The 17,722-nt window shown below is 38.0% G+C and overlaps 3 protein-coding genes and 1 pseudogene across 9 annotated transcripts; 3 read left to right on the top strand and 1 right to left on the bottom strand.

Moving 5' to 3' along the window:
• On the top strand, positions 582-1,628 carry LOC18601730 (receptor-like protein kinase FERONIA). Its single transcript, XM_018119028.1, has one exon. The coding sequence runs from the start codon at positions 582-584 to the stop codon at positions 1,626-1,628; it is 1,047 nt and encodes a 348-aa protein (XP_017974517.1).
• LOC18601729 lies at positions 4,078-6,855 on the top strand (annotated as a pseudogene).
• LOC18601726 (receptor-like protein kinase FERONIA) lies at positions 7,257-15,862 on the top strand. 6 transcript variants are annotated; one of them, XM_018119271.1, is made up of 3 exons: positions 7,257-7,746; positions 8,067-8,203; positions 14,550-15,862. In XM_018119271.1, exon 3 carries the CDS (start codon positions 14,550-14,552, stop codon positions 15,564-15,566), a length of 1,017 nt encoding a protein of 338 aa, XP_017974760.1. In that variant the 5' UTR covers positions 7,257-7,746; positions 8,067-8,203; the 3' UTR covers positions 15,567-15,862. The 6 variants fall into 6 exon arrangements, 3 of the variants coding, with proteins under 3 accessions (XP_017974760.1, XP_017974761.1, XP_017974762.1); XR_001927408.1 differs by lacking the exon at positions 14,550-15,862 and adding an exon at positions 11,012-11,250 and having other exon boundaries at positions 7,275-7,746; XM_018119272.1 differs by lacking the exon at positions 7,257-7,746 and adding an exon at positions 7,753-7,988.
• Positions 9,134-14,235, bottom strand: LOC18601727 (putative disease resistance protein At1g50180). 2 transcript variants are annotated; one of them, XM_018119266.1, is made up of 3 exons: positions 12,787-14,235; positions 9,869-11,659; positions 9,134-9,559 (listed from the first exon to the last, which is right to left on the bottom strand). In XM_018119266.1, the coding sequence occupies exons 1-2, from the start codon at positions 13,805-13,807 to the stop codon at positions 9,885-9,887; spliced, it is 2,796 nt and encodes a 931-aa protein (XP_017974755.1). In that variant the 5' UTR covers positions 13,808-14,235; the 3' UTR covers positions 9,134-9,559; positions 9,869-9,884. The 2 variants fall into 2 exon arrangements, with proteins under 2 accessions (XP_017974755.1, XP_007032836.1); XM_007032774.2 differs by having other exon boundaries at positions 9,873-11,659; positions 12,787-14,233.

Genomic DNA, 17,722 nt, shown 5'->3' with positions numbered 1-17,722 from the left:
GAATTTGTGTACAAAAATATTAAAATGATTAAAGAAATAGTATTGAAAGAAAGCATTTAAGCATTGGAGAAACTAGAGGGATAGCAAATAATGAGCTTTTCATATTCGGAGAATCAAGTAAATTTACTTGATTGGGCCAGTGAATTCCCCAGAAAATGAACGATTTATCATATAGCTTCAAATGTTTCAAGACATTAGAGGAGATGGCTTGTAGTTGTGTCCACTAATCAGACAATAGACAATAGACTTTATCAGACTAATCCTGGTTTCTACATGATTGTGATGGATAATATATATTTTAGAAACTTATTGCTAGGCTGTCAAATTTAATAGCACATAACATGACAAAAGACAGCTGGTTTCCAGCAAACAAATGCTAGGCTGCCATTCATCACGAATGAGTTGATTTCGTAAATTTCCTTCTTGCTCCTTTCTCCTACACTCTGATCTCGTGCACTGCTGCGAAATCCTCATCATCCACTATGGGAGACGCTTTGCGTTCTCTTCTACACTTCTTGAAGGTTTTAAAGCAAAAATTAGGCAAGAAAAAAACCCACTAAAGTGAAGCAAAACCCGTCCGTATGCCAAGTCCAGAACTTCCAGAAGACATATACCGTCAATTTTCACTAGCCGAGGTCAAAGCTGCTACCAACAACTTCCATCAAGGCTCCATTATTGCTGAAGGTGGTTTTGGACCCGTATACAGGGGGGCTGTCAATGATGGAACCATGGTTGTTGCTCTCAAACGTCTCCGATCGAGATCACTACAAGGAGTTACTGAGTTCCAAAATGAGGTACAGTTGCTGTGCCAGTTGCGCCATCCACATCTCGTCTCTTTCATCGGGTTCTGCCATGAGGACAATGAAATAATCCTTGTGTATGAATATATGAGCAGAGGGTCACTGTCTTATCATCTCCATCGTGACGGTTATGTTCCACTCGGTTGGAAAAACAGGCTACAGATATGTATTGGTGCAGCGCGTGGATTACATTACCTTCACACAGGAGTAAAGCATGTTGTATTCCACCGTGACATCAAGAGCTCAAACATTCTTTTAGATGACGAATGGTCGGGTAAGCTTTCCAGTTTCGGGTTGTCGAAAATGGGTCCCATTAGCATGAAAAAAGCCTTGATAAGAACGGAGTCGAGTGTGGTGGGCACTTTTGGATATTTGGCTCCGGAATACATGATTCATGGGTTACTAACGGAAAAATCTGACGTCTTCTCGTTTGGGGTCCTTTTATTTGAAGTTCTTTGTGGTAGAAAAGTCTGCGATGCAACATTACCAAAGAATCAACAATACATACTTGAGTGGGTTATTGAATCGGCAAAGGAAGGAACCAATTATCATGTCATTGATCCATACCTCAAGGGGACGATAGCTCCAGAATGTTTCAAGCAATATTTGGAAATCGCTTGTAGTTGTGTCCACTACGAGGGAAATAAACGGCCAACAATAGGCGAGGTGGAGGTCATGCTAGAGCTTGCCTTGGAGTTGCAAAAGCAAGCAGATTCTATAATGGAGAGCATCAATCCTCATGGTGAATATATGTATGAAGAAGCATCATTTCGTTTCAGTGTTAGCGATCTTGATCTTTATGGATATTATTATGGTAGTGGATGCTAGTCGGAGACAGATAGCAATTGTCATAATAGTTAAATACTTATTGGAGCCGGATAACAATCTTGTTGAAGCTTGTGGCTGACTTGTGCATCTGAGTTGGTTTGAAGCTTAAGTTACATTTTCTGCTGTTATGATCACATCAATCAAGCTTCTGCTGTTATGTTTAGTAAGTTTCTGGTTTTGGGGATTCCAAGTTAGGACCCCTTAGCATGTCAAAAGCTTTGATAAGAATAGAGTCGCAAGTGAATGGTACTTTAGGATACTCAGATCCAAAATATTACAGAACCGAGTATCTGTCAGAAAAATCTGATGTGTACACGTTTGGTGTGGTCTTACTTGAAGTATTTTGCTGTAGAAAACCAATTGTCTTTGATATGAATCGGAATCACCCACATCTGGCTACGTGGGCTTGTCAGTGCATTGAAAATGGAACCATTTATCATATCATCGATCCACATCTAAAGGGGCCCCAGAGAGCTTAAGCAATTTGTGGAGATTGCTTTCAGTTGTGTCTGTGTTTGGGGAAATGAGCGACCATGCAGGGGTGAAGTGGAGGTGACAGTGCTAGAGCTCGCATTGGAACTGCAAAAGAAGGCAGACTCCGAAATGGAAAGCATCAATCCTTGTGGCGAATTTATTTATGAAGATGTATTATTTTGTGCACCCGAAAAGCAATTGATTCTGATAAATTTCTGATGTTGATAGCAAGCACAGCAGTTGGCGGTTCACTGCCAGGCATTGAAGAATGAAGACACACAATATATATGCTTTTAATCAAAGTAAGTTTATTGTGACTATACAAAGCCTTGGTTTCAAAGAATGTTAATTTCTTCTTCCAGGGCTATTAAAAAGTTTTCTCTGAAGATCTCAACACTCATATTTTATGCATGCCATTGCTAGATTTTTAATTTGTTAACCAATTACAGATTAGGACAACCAACATTCAATTCCCATATCAAGCCGCAAGGGGTGTAAAACATAGAAAATTCTACACAAACTGTTGTGCCATTTGGTTCACCAGCACATGTCTTGTGTAGTATTTTTAAGTCTCTTACCAAGAAAACAAATTATTTCACCGAAATGAAGCGGCCATACTTGATTATTATGAACATTTGCATCATGTGAATGAAGCTGACAGGAGGATTACTAGTCATAGAGATGCGGAGTTCCTCTGCTGCACAACTCACTCAACAACGAATTCACACGCCAATTCGCTGCAAACAGAATCGATAGTTGTTTCTCTCCATTGTCTTGATTCATTACTTTTTCTTCAGTTTAGTTCTGTAGAGAAAAAACCCAATGATAAAAGAATAATATACATATTAATATTGCAGCATTATATCCAATATTAAGAAAAGAAGAAGAAAATTTCTTTTACTAAAACTCTTTCCAAATACTTTTTTTTAAAATGATTTTATTTTTATTTCCAAAGTAGAAATTATATTCTTTTGAATAAAACTTCTTTCAAGTATAATTGTCCTTTCTCATGAATAAAAAGGGATCAAACTTAATGGGAACTTTTTTCTTTTCTAAATAATATTCTCTCTTCCTATTACTTTTGAAAAAAATTTCTTGTCTTCAAACTAACAATCAGTTTGTTTATTTTAATTGAATTTTGTCAAAACGATAATGGTGAAAGGGATAAAATCTTGAAAGAAGAAAAGAGGGTTGAAAATGGTGCAACAATTTGTGAAGAAGGGAAAGGTTGACTGTCCTAGTAGTTCAACTCTTTCTTCCTCATTAATTTTTTTTTGTAATTTTAAGTTTTAAGGAACTCAAGAATGAATAATCCCTTCAGCTTGCAGTCATTTAATTTGGACTATTAAGCCCATATGACTGAAATCTTAATTGTTGGATTGAATTTACATTCATGAAAAACAGATACAAACAAAATCAATCATAATAAGCCCAAAATTGAATGGGCCTAAGTAGAAAAGGAGTCCAATTGACCCAAATAAATTGAGTCTAAATAGGTTCAGAAATAAGATCAAACCAAGGTGAAAATGTTAAAAGTCAAATTAATTCCAATTAGCATACAAAGTTTTTGTTAAATTACCTGGACAAACAAGGTAGGGTGTGGGTACAATGACTTTTTCCATGTTGTATTGTTTTGGATTAAGAAACATGTGGGTCGGGGCTTGGCATTTTGGAATAAAAGTTGGGAATCACTTTTAATCCTGGACAGGAAAGGAATGGTCGTTTAAAAATGCAAATTGGGAATCGCTTTTAGACCCAGAGGATCACGGATCAAGATTTCATCTTTTTCGGTATTGTTCATGGAAGGGGCTTGGAGAGTAGTGTGCTTGAACCTTGTAGCAGCAGTTAACAAATGTGTAGTTGGAAGCAGCCAGAATAACACTTGACTTGGACCTCACCAAACTGTACTAAACCATTATTGCAAATATACTTCTACGATGCGTAATGCATATTTGACACTGATACATGGGTAACTATTAGTTGAACTACCTTTTAGGCTGTTACATGAGCGATAAAAGCAAGTCAAGCAAGATTTCTCCTTGATGAGATAACACCCCAAGTATCAATCGAAACCAAAACTTCACTACTTCCCACATGGGAGATCCTTCACGTTTTCTTTGTAGTTTTTGCAAAGTCTTTACCAAAACAACAGGCAATAGAAAATCAGATATAAGTGAGGGAAATGAACGACACATTAGGACACGATATCCAGCAGCTCTTCCCGAGGAAATTCACCGTCAGTTTTCTCTAATCCAGATCAAAGCTGCTACCAACAACTTTCATCCAAACTTGATTATCGGTAGAGGTGGTTTTGGTTATGTATACGAAGGGATTCTCGACGATGGAAACTTGGTTGCTGTCAAACGCTTGAATCCAGTTTCAGCACAAGGATTCAATGAGTTCCGAACCGAAGTGCAGTTGCTCTGCCAGCTGCGCCACCAACATCTCGTGTCTCTTATCGGGTTCTACAATGATAATGACGAGATGATCCTTGTATACGAACTCATAAAAAACGGGACACTTCGTGATCATCTCTATGGTTCTGATTGTGATCCACTCCCATGGAAGCAGAGGCTAGAGATATGTACTGGTGCAGCTCGTGGATTACATTACCTTCATACCGGAGCAAAGCAAGCAGTAATTCACCGTGACGTCAAGAGCAGCAATATTCTTTTGGACGATGAATGGGTTTGTAAGCTTTCTGATTTCGGATTGTCCAAGATGCGTCCCCTTAGCACGTCAAAAGCTTTGAAAAAAATAGACTCACAAGTGAAGGGTACTTTCGGTTATTTGGATCCACAGTATGCCAGAGGAGGTGGACTTACCGAGAAATCTGATTTGTACTCATTTGGGGTTGTTTTATTTGAGGTGTTGTGTGCTAGAAAGGCAATTGATGCAAAGTTGAACGGGGATGAAGCAAGTTTAGCTCGTTGGGCCCGTCGGTGCATAGGCGGAGGAACCGTTTATAACATCAGTGATCCATATCTAAAGGGGAGGATAGCTGTAGAGTGTCTCAAGATATTCGTAGACATCGCTTATTGCTGTATCAGTGAAAAGGGAAATACTCGGCCTGAGATGGGTGAAGTGGAGGTGATGCTAGAGCTTGCATTGGAGTTGCAAGAGAAAGCAGATTCCAATATGGAGGATCTTGATCCTCATGGTGAATGTAAGTATGGAGAAGTATCATTTTGTATTCCTGTTTCTGACCACAGTTTGTGTATGGACAGTCACGGCAGTACATCACTTGGATCTTTAGATGTTAGTTATAGTTCAGAAGCATCATGTAACCAGGTCTTGGATGGCTCAAGTTTGATCGTGGAGCAGACCAGTGATGATCTTGGCCGATGTCAATCTTCCTCTAATACAAGTAAGATGGATTTGGAGCCTCTAGATAGCCTTGCCGAGCTTTGTTGGGAATCAAGATGCACGGTGGTTGAAGATATGAAAAACCGTATGACAAGTGACAATCTAGCCTGTCTGGCTATGTCATCCAAGAATTTCGTCGAACCTCTTAAGTAAATTTTTGAGCAGTGCTCATGATTTACATGATATAAGAGCCCAGAGAGGTGGACTTCAGTTGTTATTAACATTTCTAAGCCAAAACAGGTACTACTATGTTGTTGGATGTTCAGTATGGTGGCTACTGTACCTTGTCTTGATTTGTTATTTCATTAGTTTGGAATAATTTTTATTGTATATTGTAACTTTCCATCACAAAACTGCATTCTTTTTTGTCATTTAAAGCTTGTTTCAGTCATGGTCCTTATCCATTAGTTAGCCCAATGTTCGAGTTGATCATGAATTTTTCTGTTATATGGGGGCTTATGGTGATGTTTCTTGCAGGAGTGGCATACGAAAGTTGCATGAAGATACATATAGCCTATTATCATTGTTTCTCGACTCAGAAGTAAAGAAAGAGGCTCTAGACATCATAGAAGTGTTGTCTGGCAATACTAGTTGTAGATCTAAGATTGCTGCATCTGGTGCTCTTGCTTCCATTTTCGGTATTCTTGACTCCAACATCATAGATTTCAAGGAACAAGTCATTAAAATTATGTGCAATTTGTCTTCAAGTGATGCTTTTTGTTCCAACTTGGTGTCTTCGGAGTGCATCCCAAAACTGGTTCCATTCTTAAACGATCCAACTCTTGCAAAGCACTGTATAATCGTGTTGAGAAACTTGTGCAACAACAACAAAGAGGCTAGGGCCTCTGTTGCTGAAACCAGTGGATGCATTGCTTCTATTGTTGAATTACTTGAGATTGGCCATTATAAGGACCGGGAGCAGGCGGCGGCTGTTCTCCTTTGATTGTGCTCTGAAAGTGTTCAATATTGTCAATTGGTGATGGATAAGGGATGTTGTATCCCTGCCCTTGTGGATGTAGCCGAGAATGGGAGTGAAAAAGGAAAGGCAAGCGCGCTGGAATTGCTTCGGCTCCTCAGAGATATTGAACAAGAATGCTTCGAATCTGACATTGCCACAATATCTCAAGATGCCAACAACTGTCCCAAAGGAAAGAAGTCTCACAAGACATTGTTTGGAGTGAAATCTCTGAGATTCTCAAAATCGATATAAGACAAAAAACGAAGAAATGACACTTGGATTTTCTGCTCACCTGTAGACATAGTGGTTACCCAATATTCTGCCTGCTAAGATTGTTTGTTTTTGCAATGAAAATGTGCTTGTTACTAGTGATGGCAGCTTCTTAGGAAAAGTAATACAGTTGGAAAATTGCACAACATGCTTCACCAATTTTGCATTAAACAATGACTTAATTTGGAGTCTTTTGGGAACAATACCCCTTCATCTCAACTTTGAGCCAGAGATGAAGAATTTCAGACAGCTGTCCCACTCTTCTTTTTGGGGCTCGTTTCCATTCTTTTGCTTTGCAAAAGCTCAATCCTATCACAGTTTTAAATCAACTTTATCTCGATCCTCTTTTACCAAAGATATTTCTCGAAATTGCTAACTGAAACGCACAACGGAATAATTCGAAAGAAACCTCGTCTTAGTATTGGGAAAATTTCATCAATCAATTGCGATAAATAAAGTTATTGCTACAATTGATTGGAGTGACAATTGCAGAATTTCAAGAGGAACACCTCATTAAGTTTGCTTTCTCATTTTAAATGCGCATTGTGTAACAGGTTTGAAATTCATTAATTACTACTAGGATTAATCATTATTAATCCTTGCAGTAGATCGAAACATAATTAACTGCAGCTAAGATTTTTCAGCTTCTTCCTACAATACGCGGCTTTGTCATCTTTGGAGTTGTCCAAGAAGCCATTAAACATTACTCAGTTTTTGGCCTTGAAATGAACTTGTCGTGGGGGAACTTGATGACCCTTTTTTTTTTTATCTAACAATAGTAATTCGAAAACTTATTCCCCAAAAGTCTTGCATTTCTAACTTAATTCCAAGTTACCACTGGTTTCTTGCCACTATATATACATGTCTTTGCCTGTTGCCGTATTGCAGTAGGTTATGAGAACGGCTGGTAGGGGCGTAAGAACAATAAATAGACTTACTAAGTTAATAACTTATAGGTGGTCGAACTGTTGCATTTTCTAAGAGAGAAAAATTTTATGGCTGATGGGCTGGCTTAAAATTTGTAGATTGCTTGGTTCTGAGGGGAATGCGGTAAAAATTTCGCTTGTTTGCACTTGCAGGCTAGGTGTTTGATGTTTTGTTTGAATAGGATTAATATGCTTTTGGAGCTGTCCCATAGTGGGGTCAAATAAGGAGTTGCAGCTTCTATTCTTAGCCGAGTTTAGTTGTATTTTGGGTTGTGGAGTGAATGCTAGTGCTGCGTTGGCTTGCTTTTGAATATGGATAGCATTTTTTGGACACTAGTTGAAATTGCCAAAATCATTCCTTTTCTTGTTGCGTTTCTATTTCTTGCTTTGCTTGATTCCAATCTGAGATTGCAAATTGAAGTAGTTTCTTCATGTCTTTATTAGGCTGCCACCATCAGAGCGCAAAGGATTAGAGTCCCAAACTTTGTGTAGCTCACACTCCTCTCCTTATTGAGTGAAGGAGGAGACTCACGCTGACCAAAGGGCTGGCTTCAGGTCTAGAGAGATTTCCTTTTCACGAGGTTAGTTCGTAAGTCTTATCTGTGAAACGAGATTAAATGATCCTTATTCTCTAACGAAGTATCTGAGGAATCTGATGAATTGCATGGGTTTGTAGTTATGCATGATATTCACCTATGGCAGCCTAGCATCTATGCGGTGTGTTATGAGGCTTGATGTGGTCATGACCACAAACAGAAAAAACCAGTTAATTTGCTTGATAAAGATCCCTATTCTGCTTTATGTCTGGTGACTAATAAGCCTTTTATCCAATTAGTTGATCAATGCCAACAAGCACTTAAATCAAGTGTGCAGAATGAAGTGATTGTATATAACTTTAGTGCTGGAAGACAAAAAGATAGTAACAGAAGTCTTAGCCACAGAATAGGCAGGACACTTGACAATTTTAGATAACAAGGGATATTCTTACACAGAAAACAAACAGTTCTGAGAGATATTGCCTTCTCGGTAAAGAAAAACTCTGCTTCAGCCCAAGAACTCTACAACCTCTTGCTCCTTCCAATTTTAAAAGCATCAGGATATGTATAACAGCTTCCATGAACTTCTGAACATAAAAATTTTTCATTCTAGAGTAAACACTGGACCGTAGATAGGAGTCTAAACCTAGAGATCCATGTCAACATCTAGCAGCATTAGGAATTTGCTGCAGGTGAAATCCACAATTGTTTCTCTCCAGAGGTTTTTTGCTTCGCTTCAATCATCTTTGACAAGGCACATTGTTCAAAGTTATACGCGATGGCTGGTTATATATAGATCTCTAGCACAAAGCCAATAAAGTGAATAACTTACAGAAGCAAGTGTTATATATAGTATTGTCTACTATATTGTCACAACTAAAAATCAAATTTATTACTCTATGCACTTGACTGAAATTAAAAATTAAAGAAATGAAAGTAGCAAATTTACTGCTGGATAATTCTTCCAAAAAGAAATGATGGTAGGAAAAGCTATGAAAGTAGAACTTCCCTTTTTTCATTGGATAATTGAAAGTGTCATAGTCCAAAAAGAAGAAACAACAGCTATAATAGATCACAAGGGTCCTAACAACGAGACGATAATACTGCAATTCATATAGAACAAAAGATAAAGTAATAAGTCCTAAATTAGTCTTCATACTCTCATAAAGACTCATATCAATCTTATGAAATTTACAAACTCCATTCTAGACAACATCGGTATTAGCTTTGGAAACAAGCTGAACAGTTGTGTCTTCTGCAAATCCAATCCCTAATTTGTTTCTTGCAACATCTAATAACAGCAACAATTTCAAGCCAATCACAGAAAAGTGGATGAGAAAATCTTGCCCTTAAGAGTAAACTTTGCCAGTTGAAGTTCCAAGTTCCAGCAGCAAAAAGGATCTGTTTATATAGCAGAAAAATAATAGTCAATCTCCAAATTTCCTATGTACATTGACAACAGAAGAACATGGGATCCTTGTTTCCAGGTTATGTTGACAAACTTCATGAAATTCTACACAAAGATGAGCTCTGGGAGTGTAATTGAAAAATATGATGTGAAAGGCAACTTGTAGAAGAAATGATTGCAAGCATAGAATACAACCAATAAGCAATGCACATATAAAAGGTCTTGCGTATGACATTGTCAACATGCAAATTAAATCTACCTAATAATGAATAAACATATTACCATTAATTGTCTAGACTCACCTACCATAATTTTGGCTTAGTTCAAAAACACAATGGAAGGCACATGTTGGACTTTGTAGAAAGCTTCCCCATCTTCCTCGAGACTACTTTTGAATGCTCTAGACATCCACCTAATCTCTAGTTCTCGGAGGGTAGTGATGAACCTCAGCCCATCTGGAACCATCTTCAACTTGTAGCAATCTGAAATACCCAGATGACTTAGAGTAGGCATAGCTCCTTCTTCAATTGTCCACTCCTCAAAATTGGGCAACCCCCGAAGAAGTAAAGTTTTGAGTTGAGGGAAAGTGTCCTTAGAGCAAATCATTTTCTTTCCAATAAATACTTCCCATCCACCAAAGTACTTTAAGTAAGGCAGCTTCCCAAGAGCTTCCATTGGGTCTTCACCAAGTCTAGATCCCCATAAAGTTAACTTGGTGAGAGATGAAGGGAATTGATTGTTTTTGGGTAACTTGTCTATTCTCCCTTCTACATGCAGCTTGGAAAGACGGGGACAGCCAGATAATAGTCGCCTTAAATTAACTACCTTATTGGGAAAGGAAAGGAGGTCAGTTTTTAAAGACAGCGACATGAGGCATTGCAATGTGTTATTTGGAGGTTCAAAGATTTCGACAAATGTTTCAAAGTGTCTAGGGTCATTCAGAACAAGTTTCTGGAGGTTGGTCAACCTGAGAAGATCCTTAACATCACATTTATTAGCAGGAAAGTTTACAAGAGTCTGCAAGTTGCTCAGATTAGCCAATGTTAACTTATCTGTAACGTTACCACACCACTTAGGCAGATATAGATGTCTCAACTGGTCCATCTTCCATATCATATTTGGCACTTGTACAGTTGATTCCCATGACACTTTATCAATGGTTTGCAAGTTCAGCGTCTGCAAGCCAACCAGATTGACCAGAGATGGTGGTAATTCTCTTATTCGTGTTTTCTTCAAACTTAAAAATCTCAACTGAATTAGAGCTCCTATATCTTCTGGTAACTTCTCATCAAGTCCTTTAATTCCTTCAAGATCTAACACTTTAAGCAATTTGAATTTGTCAAACACAGATTTCAAAAGCCGTCCATCATGTAATCTATGTTTTTTTGGACGGAAAAAGAATAAGGACCTAAGGTTGGGATTTTTCTGGTATTCTGGCAAAACAGGTTCTTGAACATCTTGACTCAAATGGATGGCCCACCTGCGGATTCTGCTTCCTGACGTTGTTTTAGAATATCCAGAAGATTGAAGATCACCATTAGTTTTGTTTCCATCCACATGATCAATAATATGGAAAAAGTTTTCTTGTTTGGCCTTCGACAAGCATAGGTCACGCATAAGGTCATGGAGGCGACAAGTTTTGATTGTTCCTGTTGAACCCCTCACTCCCAATTGAACCATGGACCTATTTATCAAGTCACGTAAGTAGCTTTTTGCAACTTCCTCCATGGTTCCATCTACTTCCTTTTCATCTTGCAAGGATACGATGCCTTCTGCAACCCATTGCTGAACTAATTTCTTTGTCGGTATGTCAAAATCTTCTGGAAACTGACTCAAATATAAGAAGCATGGTTTCAGCTGGTAAGGCAATTCATGGTAACTTAAGGCCAATACCTCAGATAGTCTAGCTTGTTCTCCACGCCCTTTAGATCTTGCTAAGTGGGACTTGATATTCCTGTGCACCATATCCCACTCATTCACTGTTTCTTTTGTTGCCAAAAGCCCACCTAGCACAATAATAGCTAGCGGTAAACCTGCACAACTCCCCACCATTTCCCTCCCTAAATTCTCCATATCTTTGCTGACTGTAAAGCCTGAAAAAGGAAAACAAAAGAAATAAAAAGATCTAAATAAGACAAGAAAAAGTAGAAAATTTTCTGTTTCTTGTATGAAGCAGAGATATATAACCGGGTGCTTTCCCCAATAATCATTCATTTTGCCACTTGGGCTTTGATTAGTTGTTTAGGGTGGAATTATCGTTGGGGTGGGGATTCTGAATCCAAGGCTTTGTGATCTTCTCTTCTTCAAAAAACAGACAAAAAAAAAAAAAAGATTATCTATCCCTGGATTGTCATGCTTCATGAAGGGATACCAATTAGGAAAGTTTCTTGTGTATGGTATGACATGTAATAAATTATCACAAAATGTATATCAGAGAAAAAGAAGGATGGCCGTAAAAAAGCAAAATTTAGGAACAGAACATATATGTTCAAAGGGAATTAAATATTTACACATAAAGCATGTGTGGGGGGAATTATTATACCGCCAAAAGGAAAATGTGCTTAATATTTTGGCCATGACTAATATGGTATAAATTTTTATGCATAACATTCCGCATGAACCAAGCCGTTGTGTTTTTGACTTTTATTGCCAAGTTCTTGCTAGTTTCTACTTTAATCTCGTTTAGTTTATGGCTTTGCCTCTTAATTTTGGTTATCATGGTCATTGCTTTGCTTCCAGTAATTGTAAATTCAATGATGTTAATCTTACTCAATGCTTGGCTTGAAATATCAACCATCTTGTACCTAGCTTTAGTATGATCCTAGTCAATGCACTTAGCTTTTAAATATGATCTGCTGGAGGTTCATCTAAACAATTCAAATAAAGCTACTAGTGTTGCACCATGCTAAATTTTTGTTAAAATACCCAGAAAGGATAACGTAAAGTATTGATTCTGGCAATTGTTAGGTTAGCAATGGTGATAGCAATAGTTTACGTAGTTCTTATGTACTTTTCTTCTTCTTTATCCAAAGTTCAATTATCATATACTGCAGCATCCTAAAGAATGGCTTCAGATAAGGCAGAGATCTTAGGCAAAGCAGATACCAAAAGGAAGAATCATGGCTTAAGCAATCAAAGACTATAGCAATCTAAATGTCTAGGAGTACGAGTAACAGAATAATAAACTACCTGATTTAACTTTCAAAAAAAAAAAAACTACCTGATTCGTGTTTCCATGGAAATGCTTTCCTTTGGAATAGCTCCCAACTCTTTTCTTCATTTAAACACTGTGGTTCATGAAGAAATCCACTCAGATCAGCACCCAAAGCTACTTCTTTGTTGCGGGTTGTAAGTAATACTTTGCTACCAACAGTTGTTTCTTTAGGAAAAGCAGGTTGTAGAGTCTCCCATGCCTCAGTGGTCCAAATGTCATCAATTACAATCAAACATCTCTTCTCTAGCTGAACTTTATAAAGCTTCTTTGCTAACTCATCATCCCTCATTCTCAAAATTTCTTCCTTCTCCTCCTTAGACGGGGTGATAAGCTTTAGCAAAATTCCTTCCCAAACATCTCTTCTTCTGCATTGTTGAGATACATAAGCCCAAGCAAAAGCTTCAAAGTGTCTCCTGATATCTGCGTGATGGTATAAGGTCTTAGCTAGGGTGGTCTTCCCTAGACCTCCCATTCCACATATAGACACCACGCGGCAACGCTCCTTTTCAGGCACCAACTTCTTGATCAGTACCTCTATGTTCTCCTCGAACCCAACAATATGCTCCTCGACAAGATGGGAATAAGACCATCTCAGCTGCCTTTGCCTCTCTGAAGCAAAGCTAGATCCCTCTCCTTTTCTTGCAATTATTCCATAAGTTCTCAAACTTCTAGTCAAGTCAGAGATTCTAGATTTGATCCTCTCAATTTCTGATGCAAGATTATGGAGTTCCTTGCCTTGGATAACGACATTTCGGATTCTTCCACCTTTCTTGGATGCAAATTTAACAATAAAAGTGTCAATCACATCCTCAACATCATAAGCAGCATCTCTTATTTCTGAAACCCAATTTCTAACACTCTCATCTTCATCTTGTCTTTTATCTGCATCTTTCAGGAAGCATTGCATCCGTTTTAGTTCGATATGCATCTGCCTTACTTGATCCTCTACTCCCCATAGCAGTGAAGCCTCCTGAATAAGTAGGTCACCAAGCCTTTCTACAAGAAAAGACACCACGGACTCGGCCATGTTATGCTTCCTTTAGGCTAGTTTGGTAAGGAAGCCCTTAAAAATTTGCAGGTGTTGCGAACAGAACAGAGGCAAAGTTTATATCAGGGAAATAACTCAGTGGAACAGAAATTCATCTATGGAGGGACTGAAGTTCAAATGAAACTTCTGTTTGCTTTACCAAATGAAATGTTCTGTTCTGCACAACAAAACGAATGCCGATCAGTGTTTGACAAAACCAGTTACCTCTTTGAAAATCATTTTGTAATAATAATAAAAAAAAAACTTTAAAAACCTATGATTGAGATCCAACGGCATCGATTAAGTCAAGGGTCGCCGCTTTGTTTGCTTGTTTAATAAAGGATATTGGCCGGGGGCTTGTTGATTTTTCCACACACTGCGTGTGGGCCAGAAAAAGGCTGTCACCCCACTGAAATGTTTATAACAATGCAACTTTTCGAGTTACATTTTGATGGCCTTTGTCCCATTCAAGCATTCACCCACCATGATTTATGTGTGAGCTTTGACTTTTATAAAAGGACGCAACCAGGGAAAGAACTGGGATTGGATTTGATCACATTCTTTCCTTCTTTTGTACCGATCGCTTTCCAGTTAAATAACAAACAAAATTCAAGCCAACAATACAAGATTGAATTCTTGGAACACAAAACAATTAATCCAATATAAAATTGCTTCCCTTTCACATTCAAAAATGAGTTTTTCTTTACAGTCTCTTCTATCTTTCTCCGGAATTTTTAAGCAGATGAAATCCAAAATAAGACGGGAAAAAACAAATTTCCTTCAAAGACGGTGTTTAGCTCTTCCGGAGGAATTATGTTGTCGATTTTCACTAGCCGAGATCAAAGCTGCTACCAACAACTTCCATAAAGATATGGTTATTGCTAAAGGTGATTCGGGATTTATATATGGAGGGATGATTAATGATGGATTCTTTGCTATCAAACGCTTGAGGCCAAGTACTAATTCACTCCTGCCACTCCAGGAGTTAAAATGTGGGGCGCGGATGCTCTGCCAGCTGCACCACTCAAACATCGTATCTCTCGTTGGCTGGTGTGAAGAGAAAGGAGAGATGATCCATGTGTATGAATATGTAAGCAGCGGGACTCTTTATGATCATCTCCATGGCAAAGATTCTGATCCACTCCCTTGGAAGCGAATGCTAGAGATATGCATTGGTGTAGCGCGAGCATTACATTACCTCCATACGGGTGCAAGGTTTGTAGTAATCCACCGGGACGTCACTAGCAGTAGCAGGAACATTCTTTTGGACGGGCAATGGACTGCTAAGCTTTACAATTTCGGCTTCTCCAAGAGGGGTCCCCATAGTATGTCAAACGATCCGGTTTCCATAGAAATAGACTCAGATATAGCTTATACTTTTGAGTGTATGGCTCCGGAAGGTATGATGACTAACCGCCCATCGCATAAAGCTGATGTGTACTCATTTGGGGTAGTTTTGTTTGAAGTTCTATGTTGCAGACGCGTATTTGATGCAACATTGAATGGGGATCAGCGACATCTTAATCGTTGGGCCTGTAAATGCATCGAGAATGGAACAATTTATGATATCATTGATCCATATTTAAAGGGGAGGATAGCTTCAGAGTATTTCAAGAAGTTCGTGGAGATTGCTTATAGTTGTGTCAGTTTTGACGTAAATAAAAGGCCTGCCATGGGTGAGGTGGAGGTGACATTGGAGCTTGCGTTGGAGCGGCAGAACAAAGCAGATTCCAAAATGGAGTGTAGTTCCTCAAGGTGAATGTATGTATGAAGAAGCATCATTTGATACAGCCTTTAGCACACGTGTTCTTCATGATTATGGTGGAAACTCATTGGTACCAAATAGCAGCCCTTCTATAGATAGCATCAGCAATATTAGCTAGTGATACTTTAAATTAGATCATGAATTCATTGCGAGTAAAATTATGTGATTTCAGTTGTTCTAATTTTACCCCTCTTAAGATTAATTTTTTTTTTAAGTATTGTCATTCTAAATTCACAGTGTAATAACAATAGTAGAATATTTAAACAGGAAATCATGGTAGTTCTTTTGAAGAGTGTTATTTATTTCTTTTTTAGATTTGAGAGAAGGGGGATTCAAACTTTATTTTTTAAGTAAGAGGATCATGCACCAATCAATGAGCAAAATGTTCTGGTTTGTAATTGATAAGGATCAAGATCATTCCAAGTTAAAATCTTAGATAACCAATAATCATTTGTTTACTGAGTGAGACTTTTGCAACATTCATCGCTTTCTGTTTTGCTCTATTTCAATTTTTTGAAATAGGTCTTGCGTCATGCTATTAACCTTAGGATTATGTGTGATTATTTTTGAATTAGGATAGTTAGCTTATTGTCAAATTATGATAGCTATGCACCTAGTGAATGACTTATGAGATGATTAGCATGTCATCTTGTGTCTAGCTACAGTTCAAAGCTTGATAGTTAAGTTTTTGCTATGTATGTTTTCTAATTCAATGTATATCAAATCAAGAAGAGTACTTTTCATAAATGGGCCTCAGGCATAAGGCGTTTTTGAGAATGATCCTCCGTATAATTTTATCTGTTTTTAACCAAGAGAAAAAAAATTGGACAAAATTATCCTTAATGAAACCGACCCATTCGCTAAGCTCCGCGCCTCAACCCAAAACCTATTAACAAGTCAAGTATGTCTTTTATATGGACCACAACTCTTCAGTTTTTATCGAGAGACCGTACATATCCTTAGAAGCAAGTCTGTCAAAAACATTCCTCGACAGTTCAACTTCCAAGCATTTCGGCAGTGGTAGGAGCCTTTTGGAGTGGTTATTATTCGCATAAAGGTAGTTCACATATTGAGCAATGTGAAGAAGTTGACATTACGCTAAGAAAGGTATAATATTTTTTTTATAAATTTTTTATTTTATTTTAAACCATGTGGAGGTTTTTGACAGAATGGTTATTGTTCATGTTTAGGGTTAAGGTTTTTGAGCATAAACTTATACATATTGCTTGTTCATATTGATGTTGTTGTTGTTTGAAATTTTTGAATATAAACATAAAGGTGGTATTGTTGGTGTTGTTTGGGTGGAAAGGTGACCGGTCATGCGTAACTGGTTGATATGTATGTGTTATGACCCTTTGTTAGATATTGCGTGAGTGAGGGCGTGCTTAGGTGGTTGGCACTTTTTGCGTGAGTAGATTTTGGCATGGGGTCACGTAGGGTTTGCATGATTGTAAAAAGGTTTAAGTTTGCGTGATTGATTGATAGGTCATTCCATGACTGGTTTTTAGGTCATTGCGTGACTGGTTTCTAGGTTATTGCGTGAATATTGTTCAAGCATGGCGTCAGTTAGCGTGTGCGCGATTCGATTAGTTGTTCTTAGAATTACATGACTTGTTTATAAATCATTGCGTGATTTAATGTTAGTAATTCCTTGACTAATTGATTAGGTATTGCGTGACTATTGTTGTAAGAAATTGCACGGGTGTCATAACTGCATGAAATTTATCTACATGGGTTCATTCTATATTATTTTGGGTCAACTGTAATGCTTTAATGTGTATATGTTGATTTACTTAATAATCCATGCTCCACACTTAGATTAATTATTCTGTTTCAGGGTTGTCTAAAAACAGTTAAAAATATTGTTAAGGTTATTTTTTGAGTGAGCTTATGAGGAGGGCTATTTCTAAGAAATTCTTGTCGTTTTTTTGTTAATCTACAATGATGGTATTGACATGACTAAAATGGGAATGTTATCTGTTTTATGTTGCAGATGACTAGCACAGGAACAGAGTAGGAAAACGTGGAGTCCTTACTTTGTGAGTCGAGGCACCGGTGGGGGTTTAATGCGGGCATTAACATCCACTGTAAGTGGTCACATCTGCATGTGATACGTGAGATGCCGTGTCAAGTGACCGAGCTGAAAGACT

This window comes from Theobroma cacao, chromosome 4 (assembly GCF_000208745.1).
Source record: "Theobroma cacao cultivar B97-61/B2 chromosome 4, Criollo_cocoa_genome_V2, whole genome shotgun sequence".
In the NCBI taxonomy this organism is placed as follows: domain Eukaryota; kingdom Viridiplantae; phylum Streptophyta; class Magnoliopsida; order Malvales; family Malvaceae; genus Theobroma; species Theobroma cacao.
The sequence above is the reverse complement of the archived record's forward strand: the minus strand, read 5'-3'. Positions and strand labels throughout refer to the sequence as shown.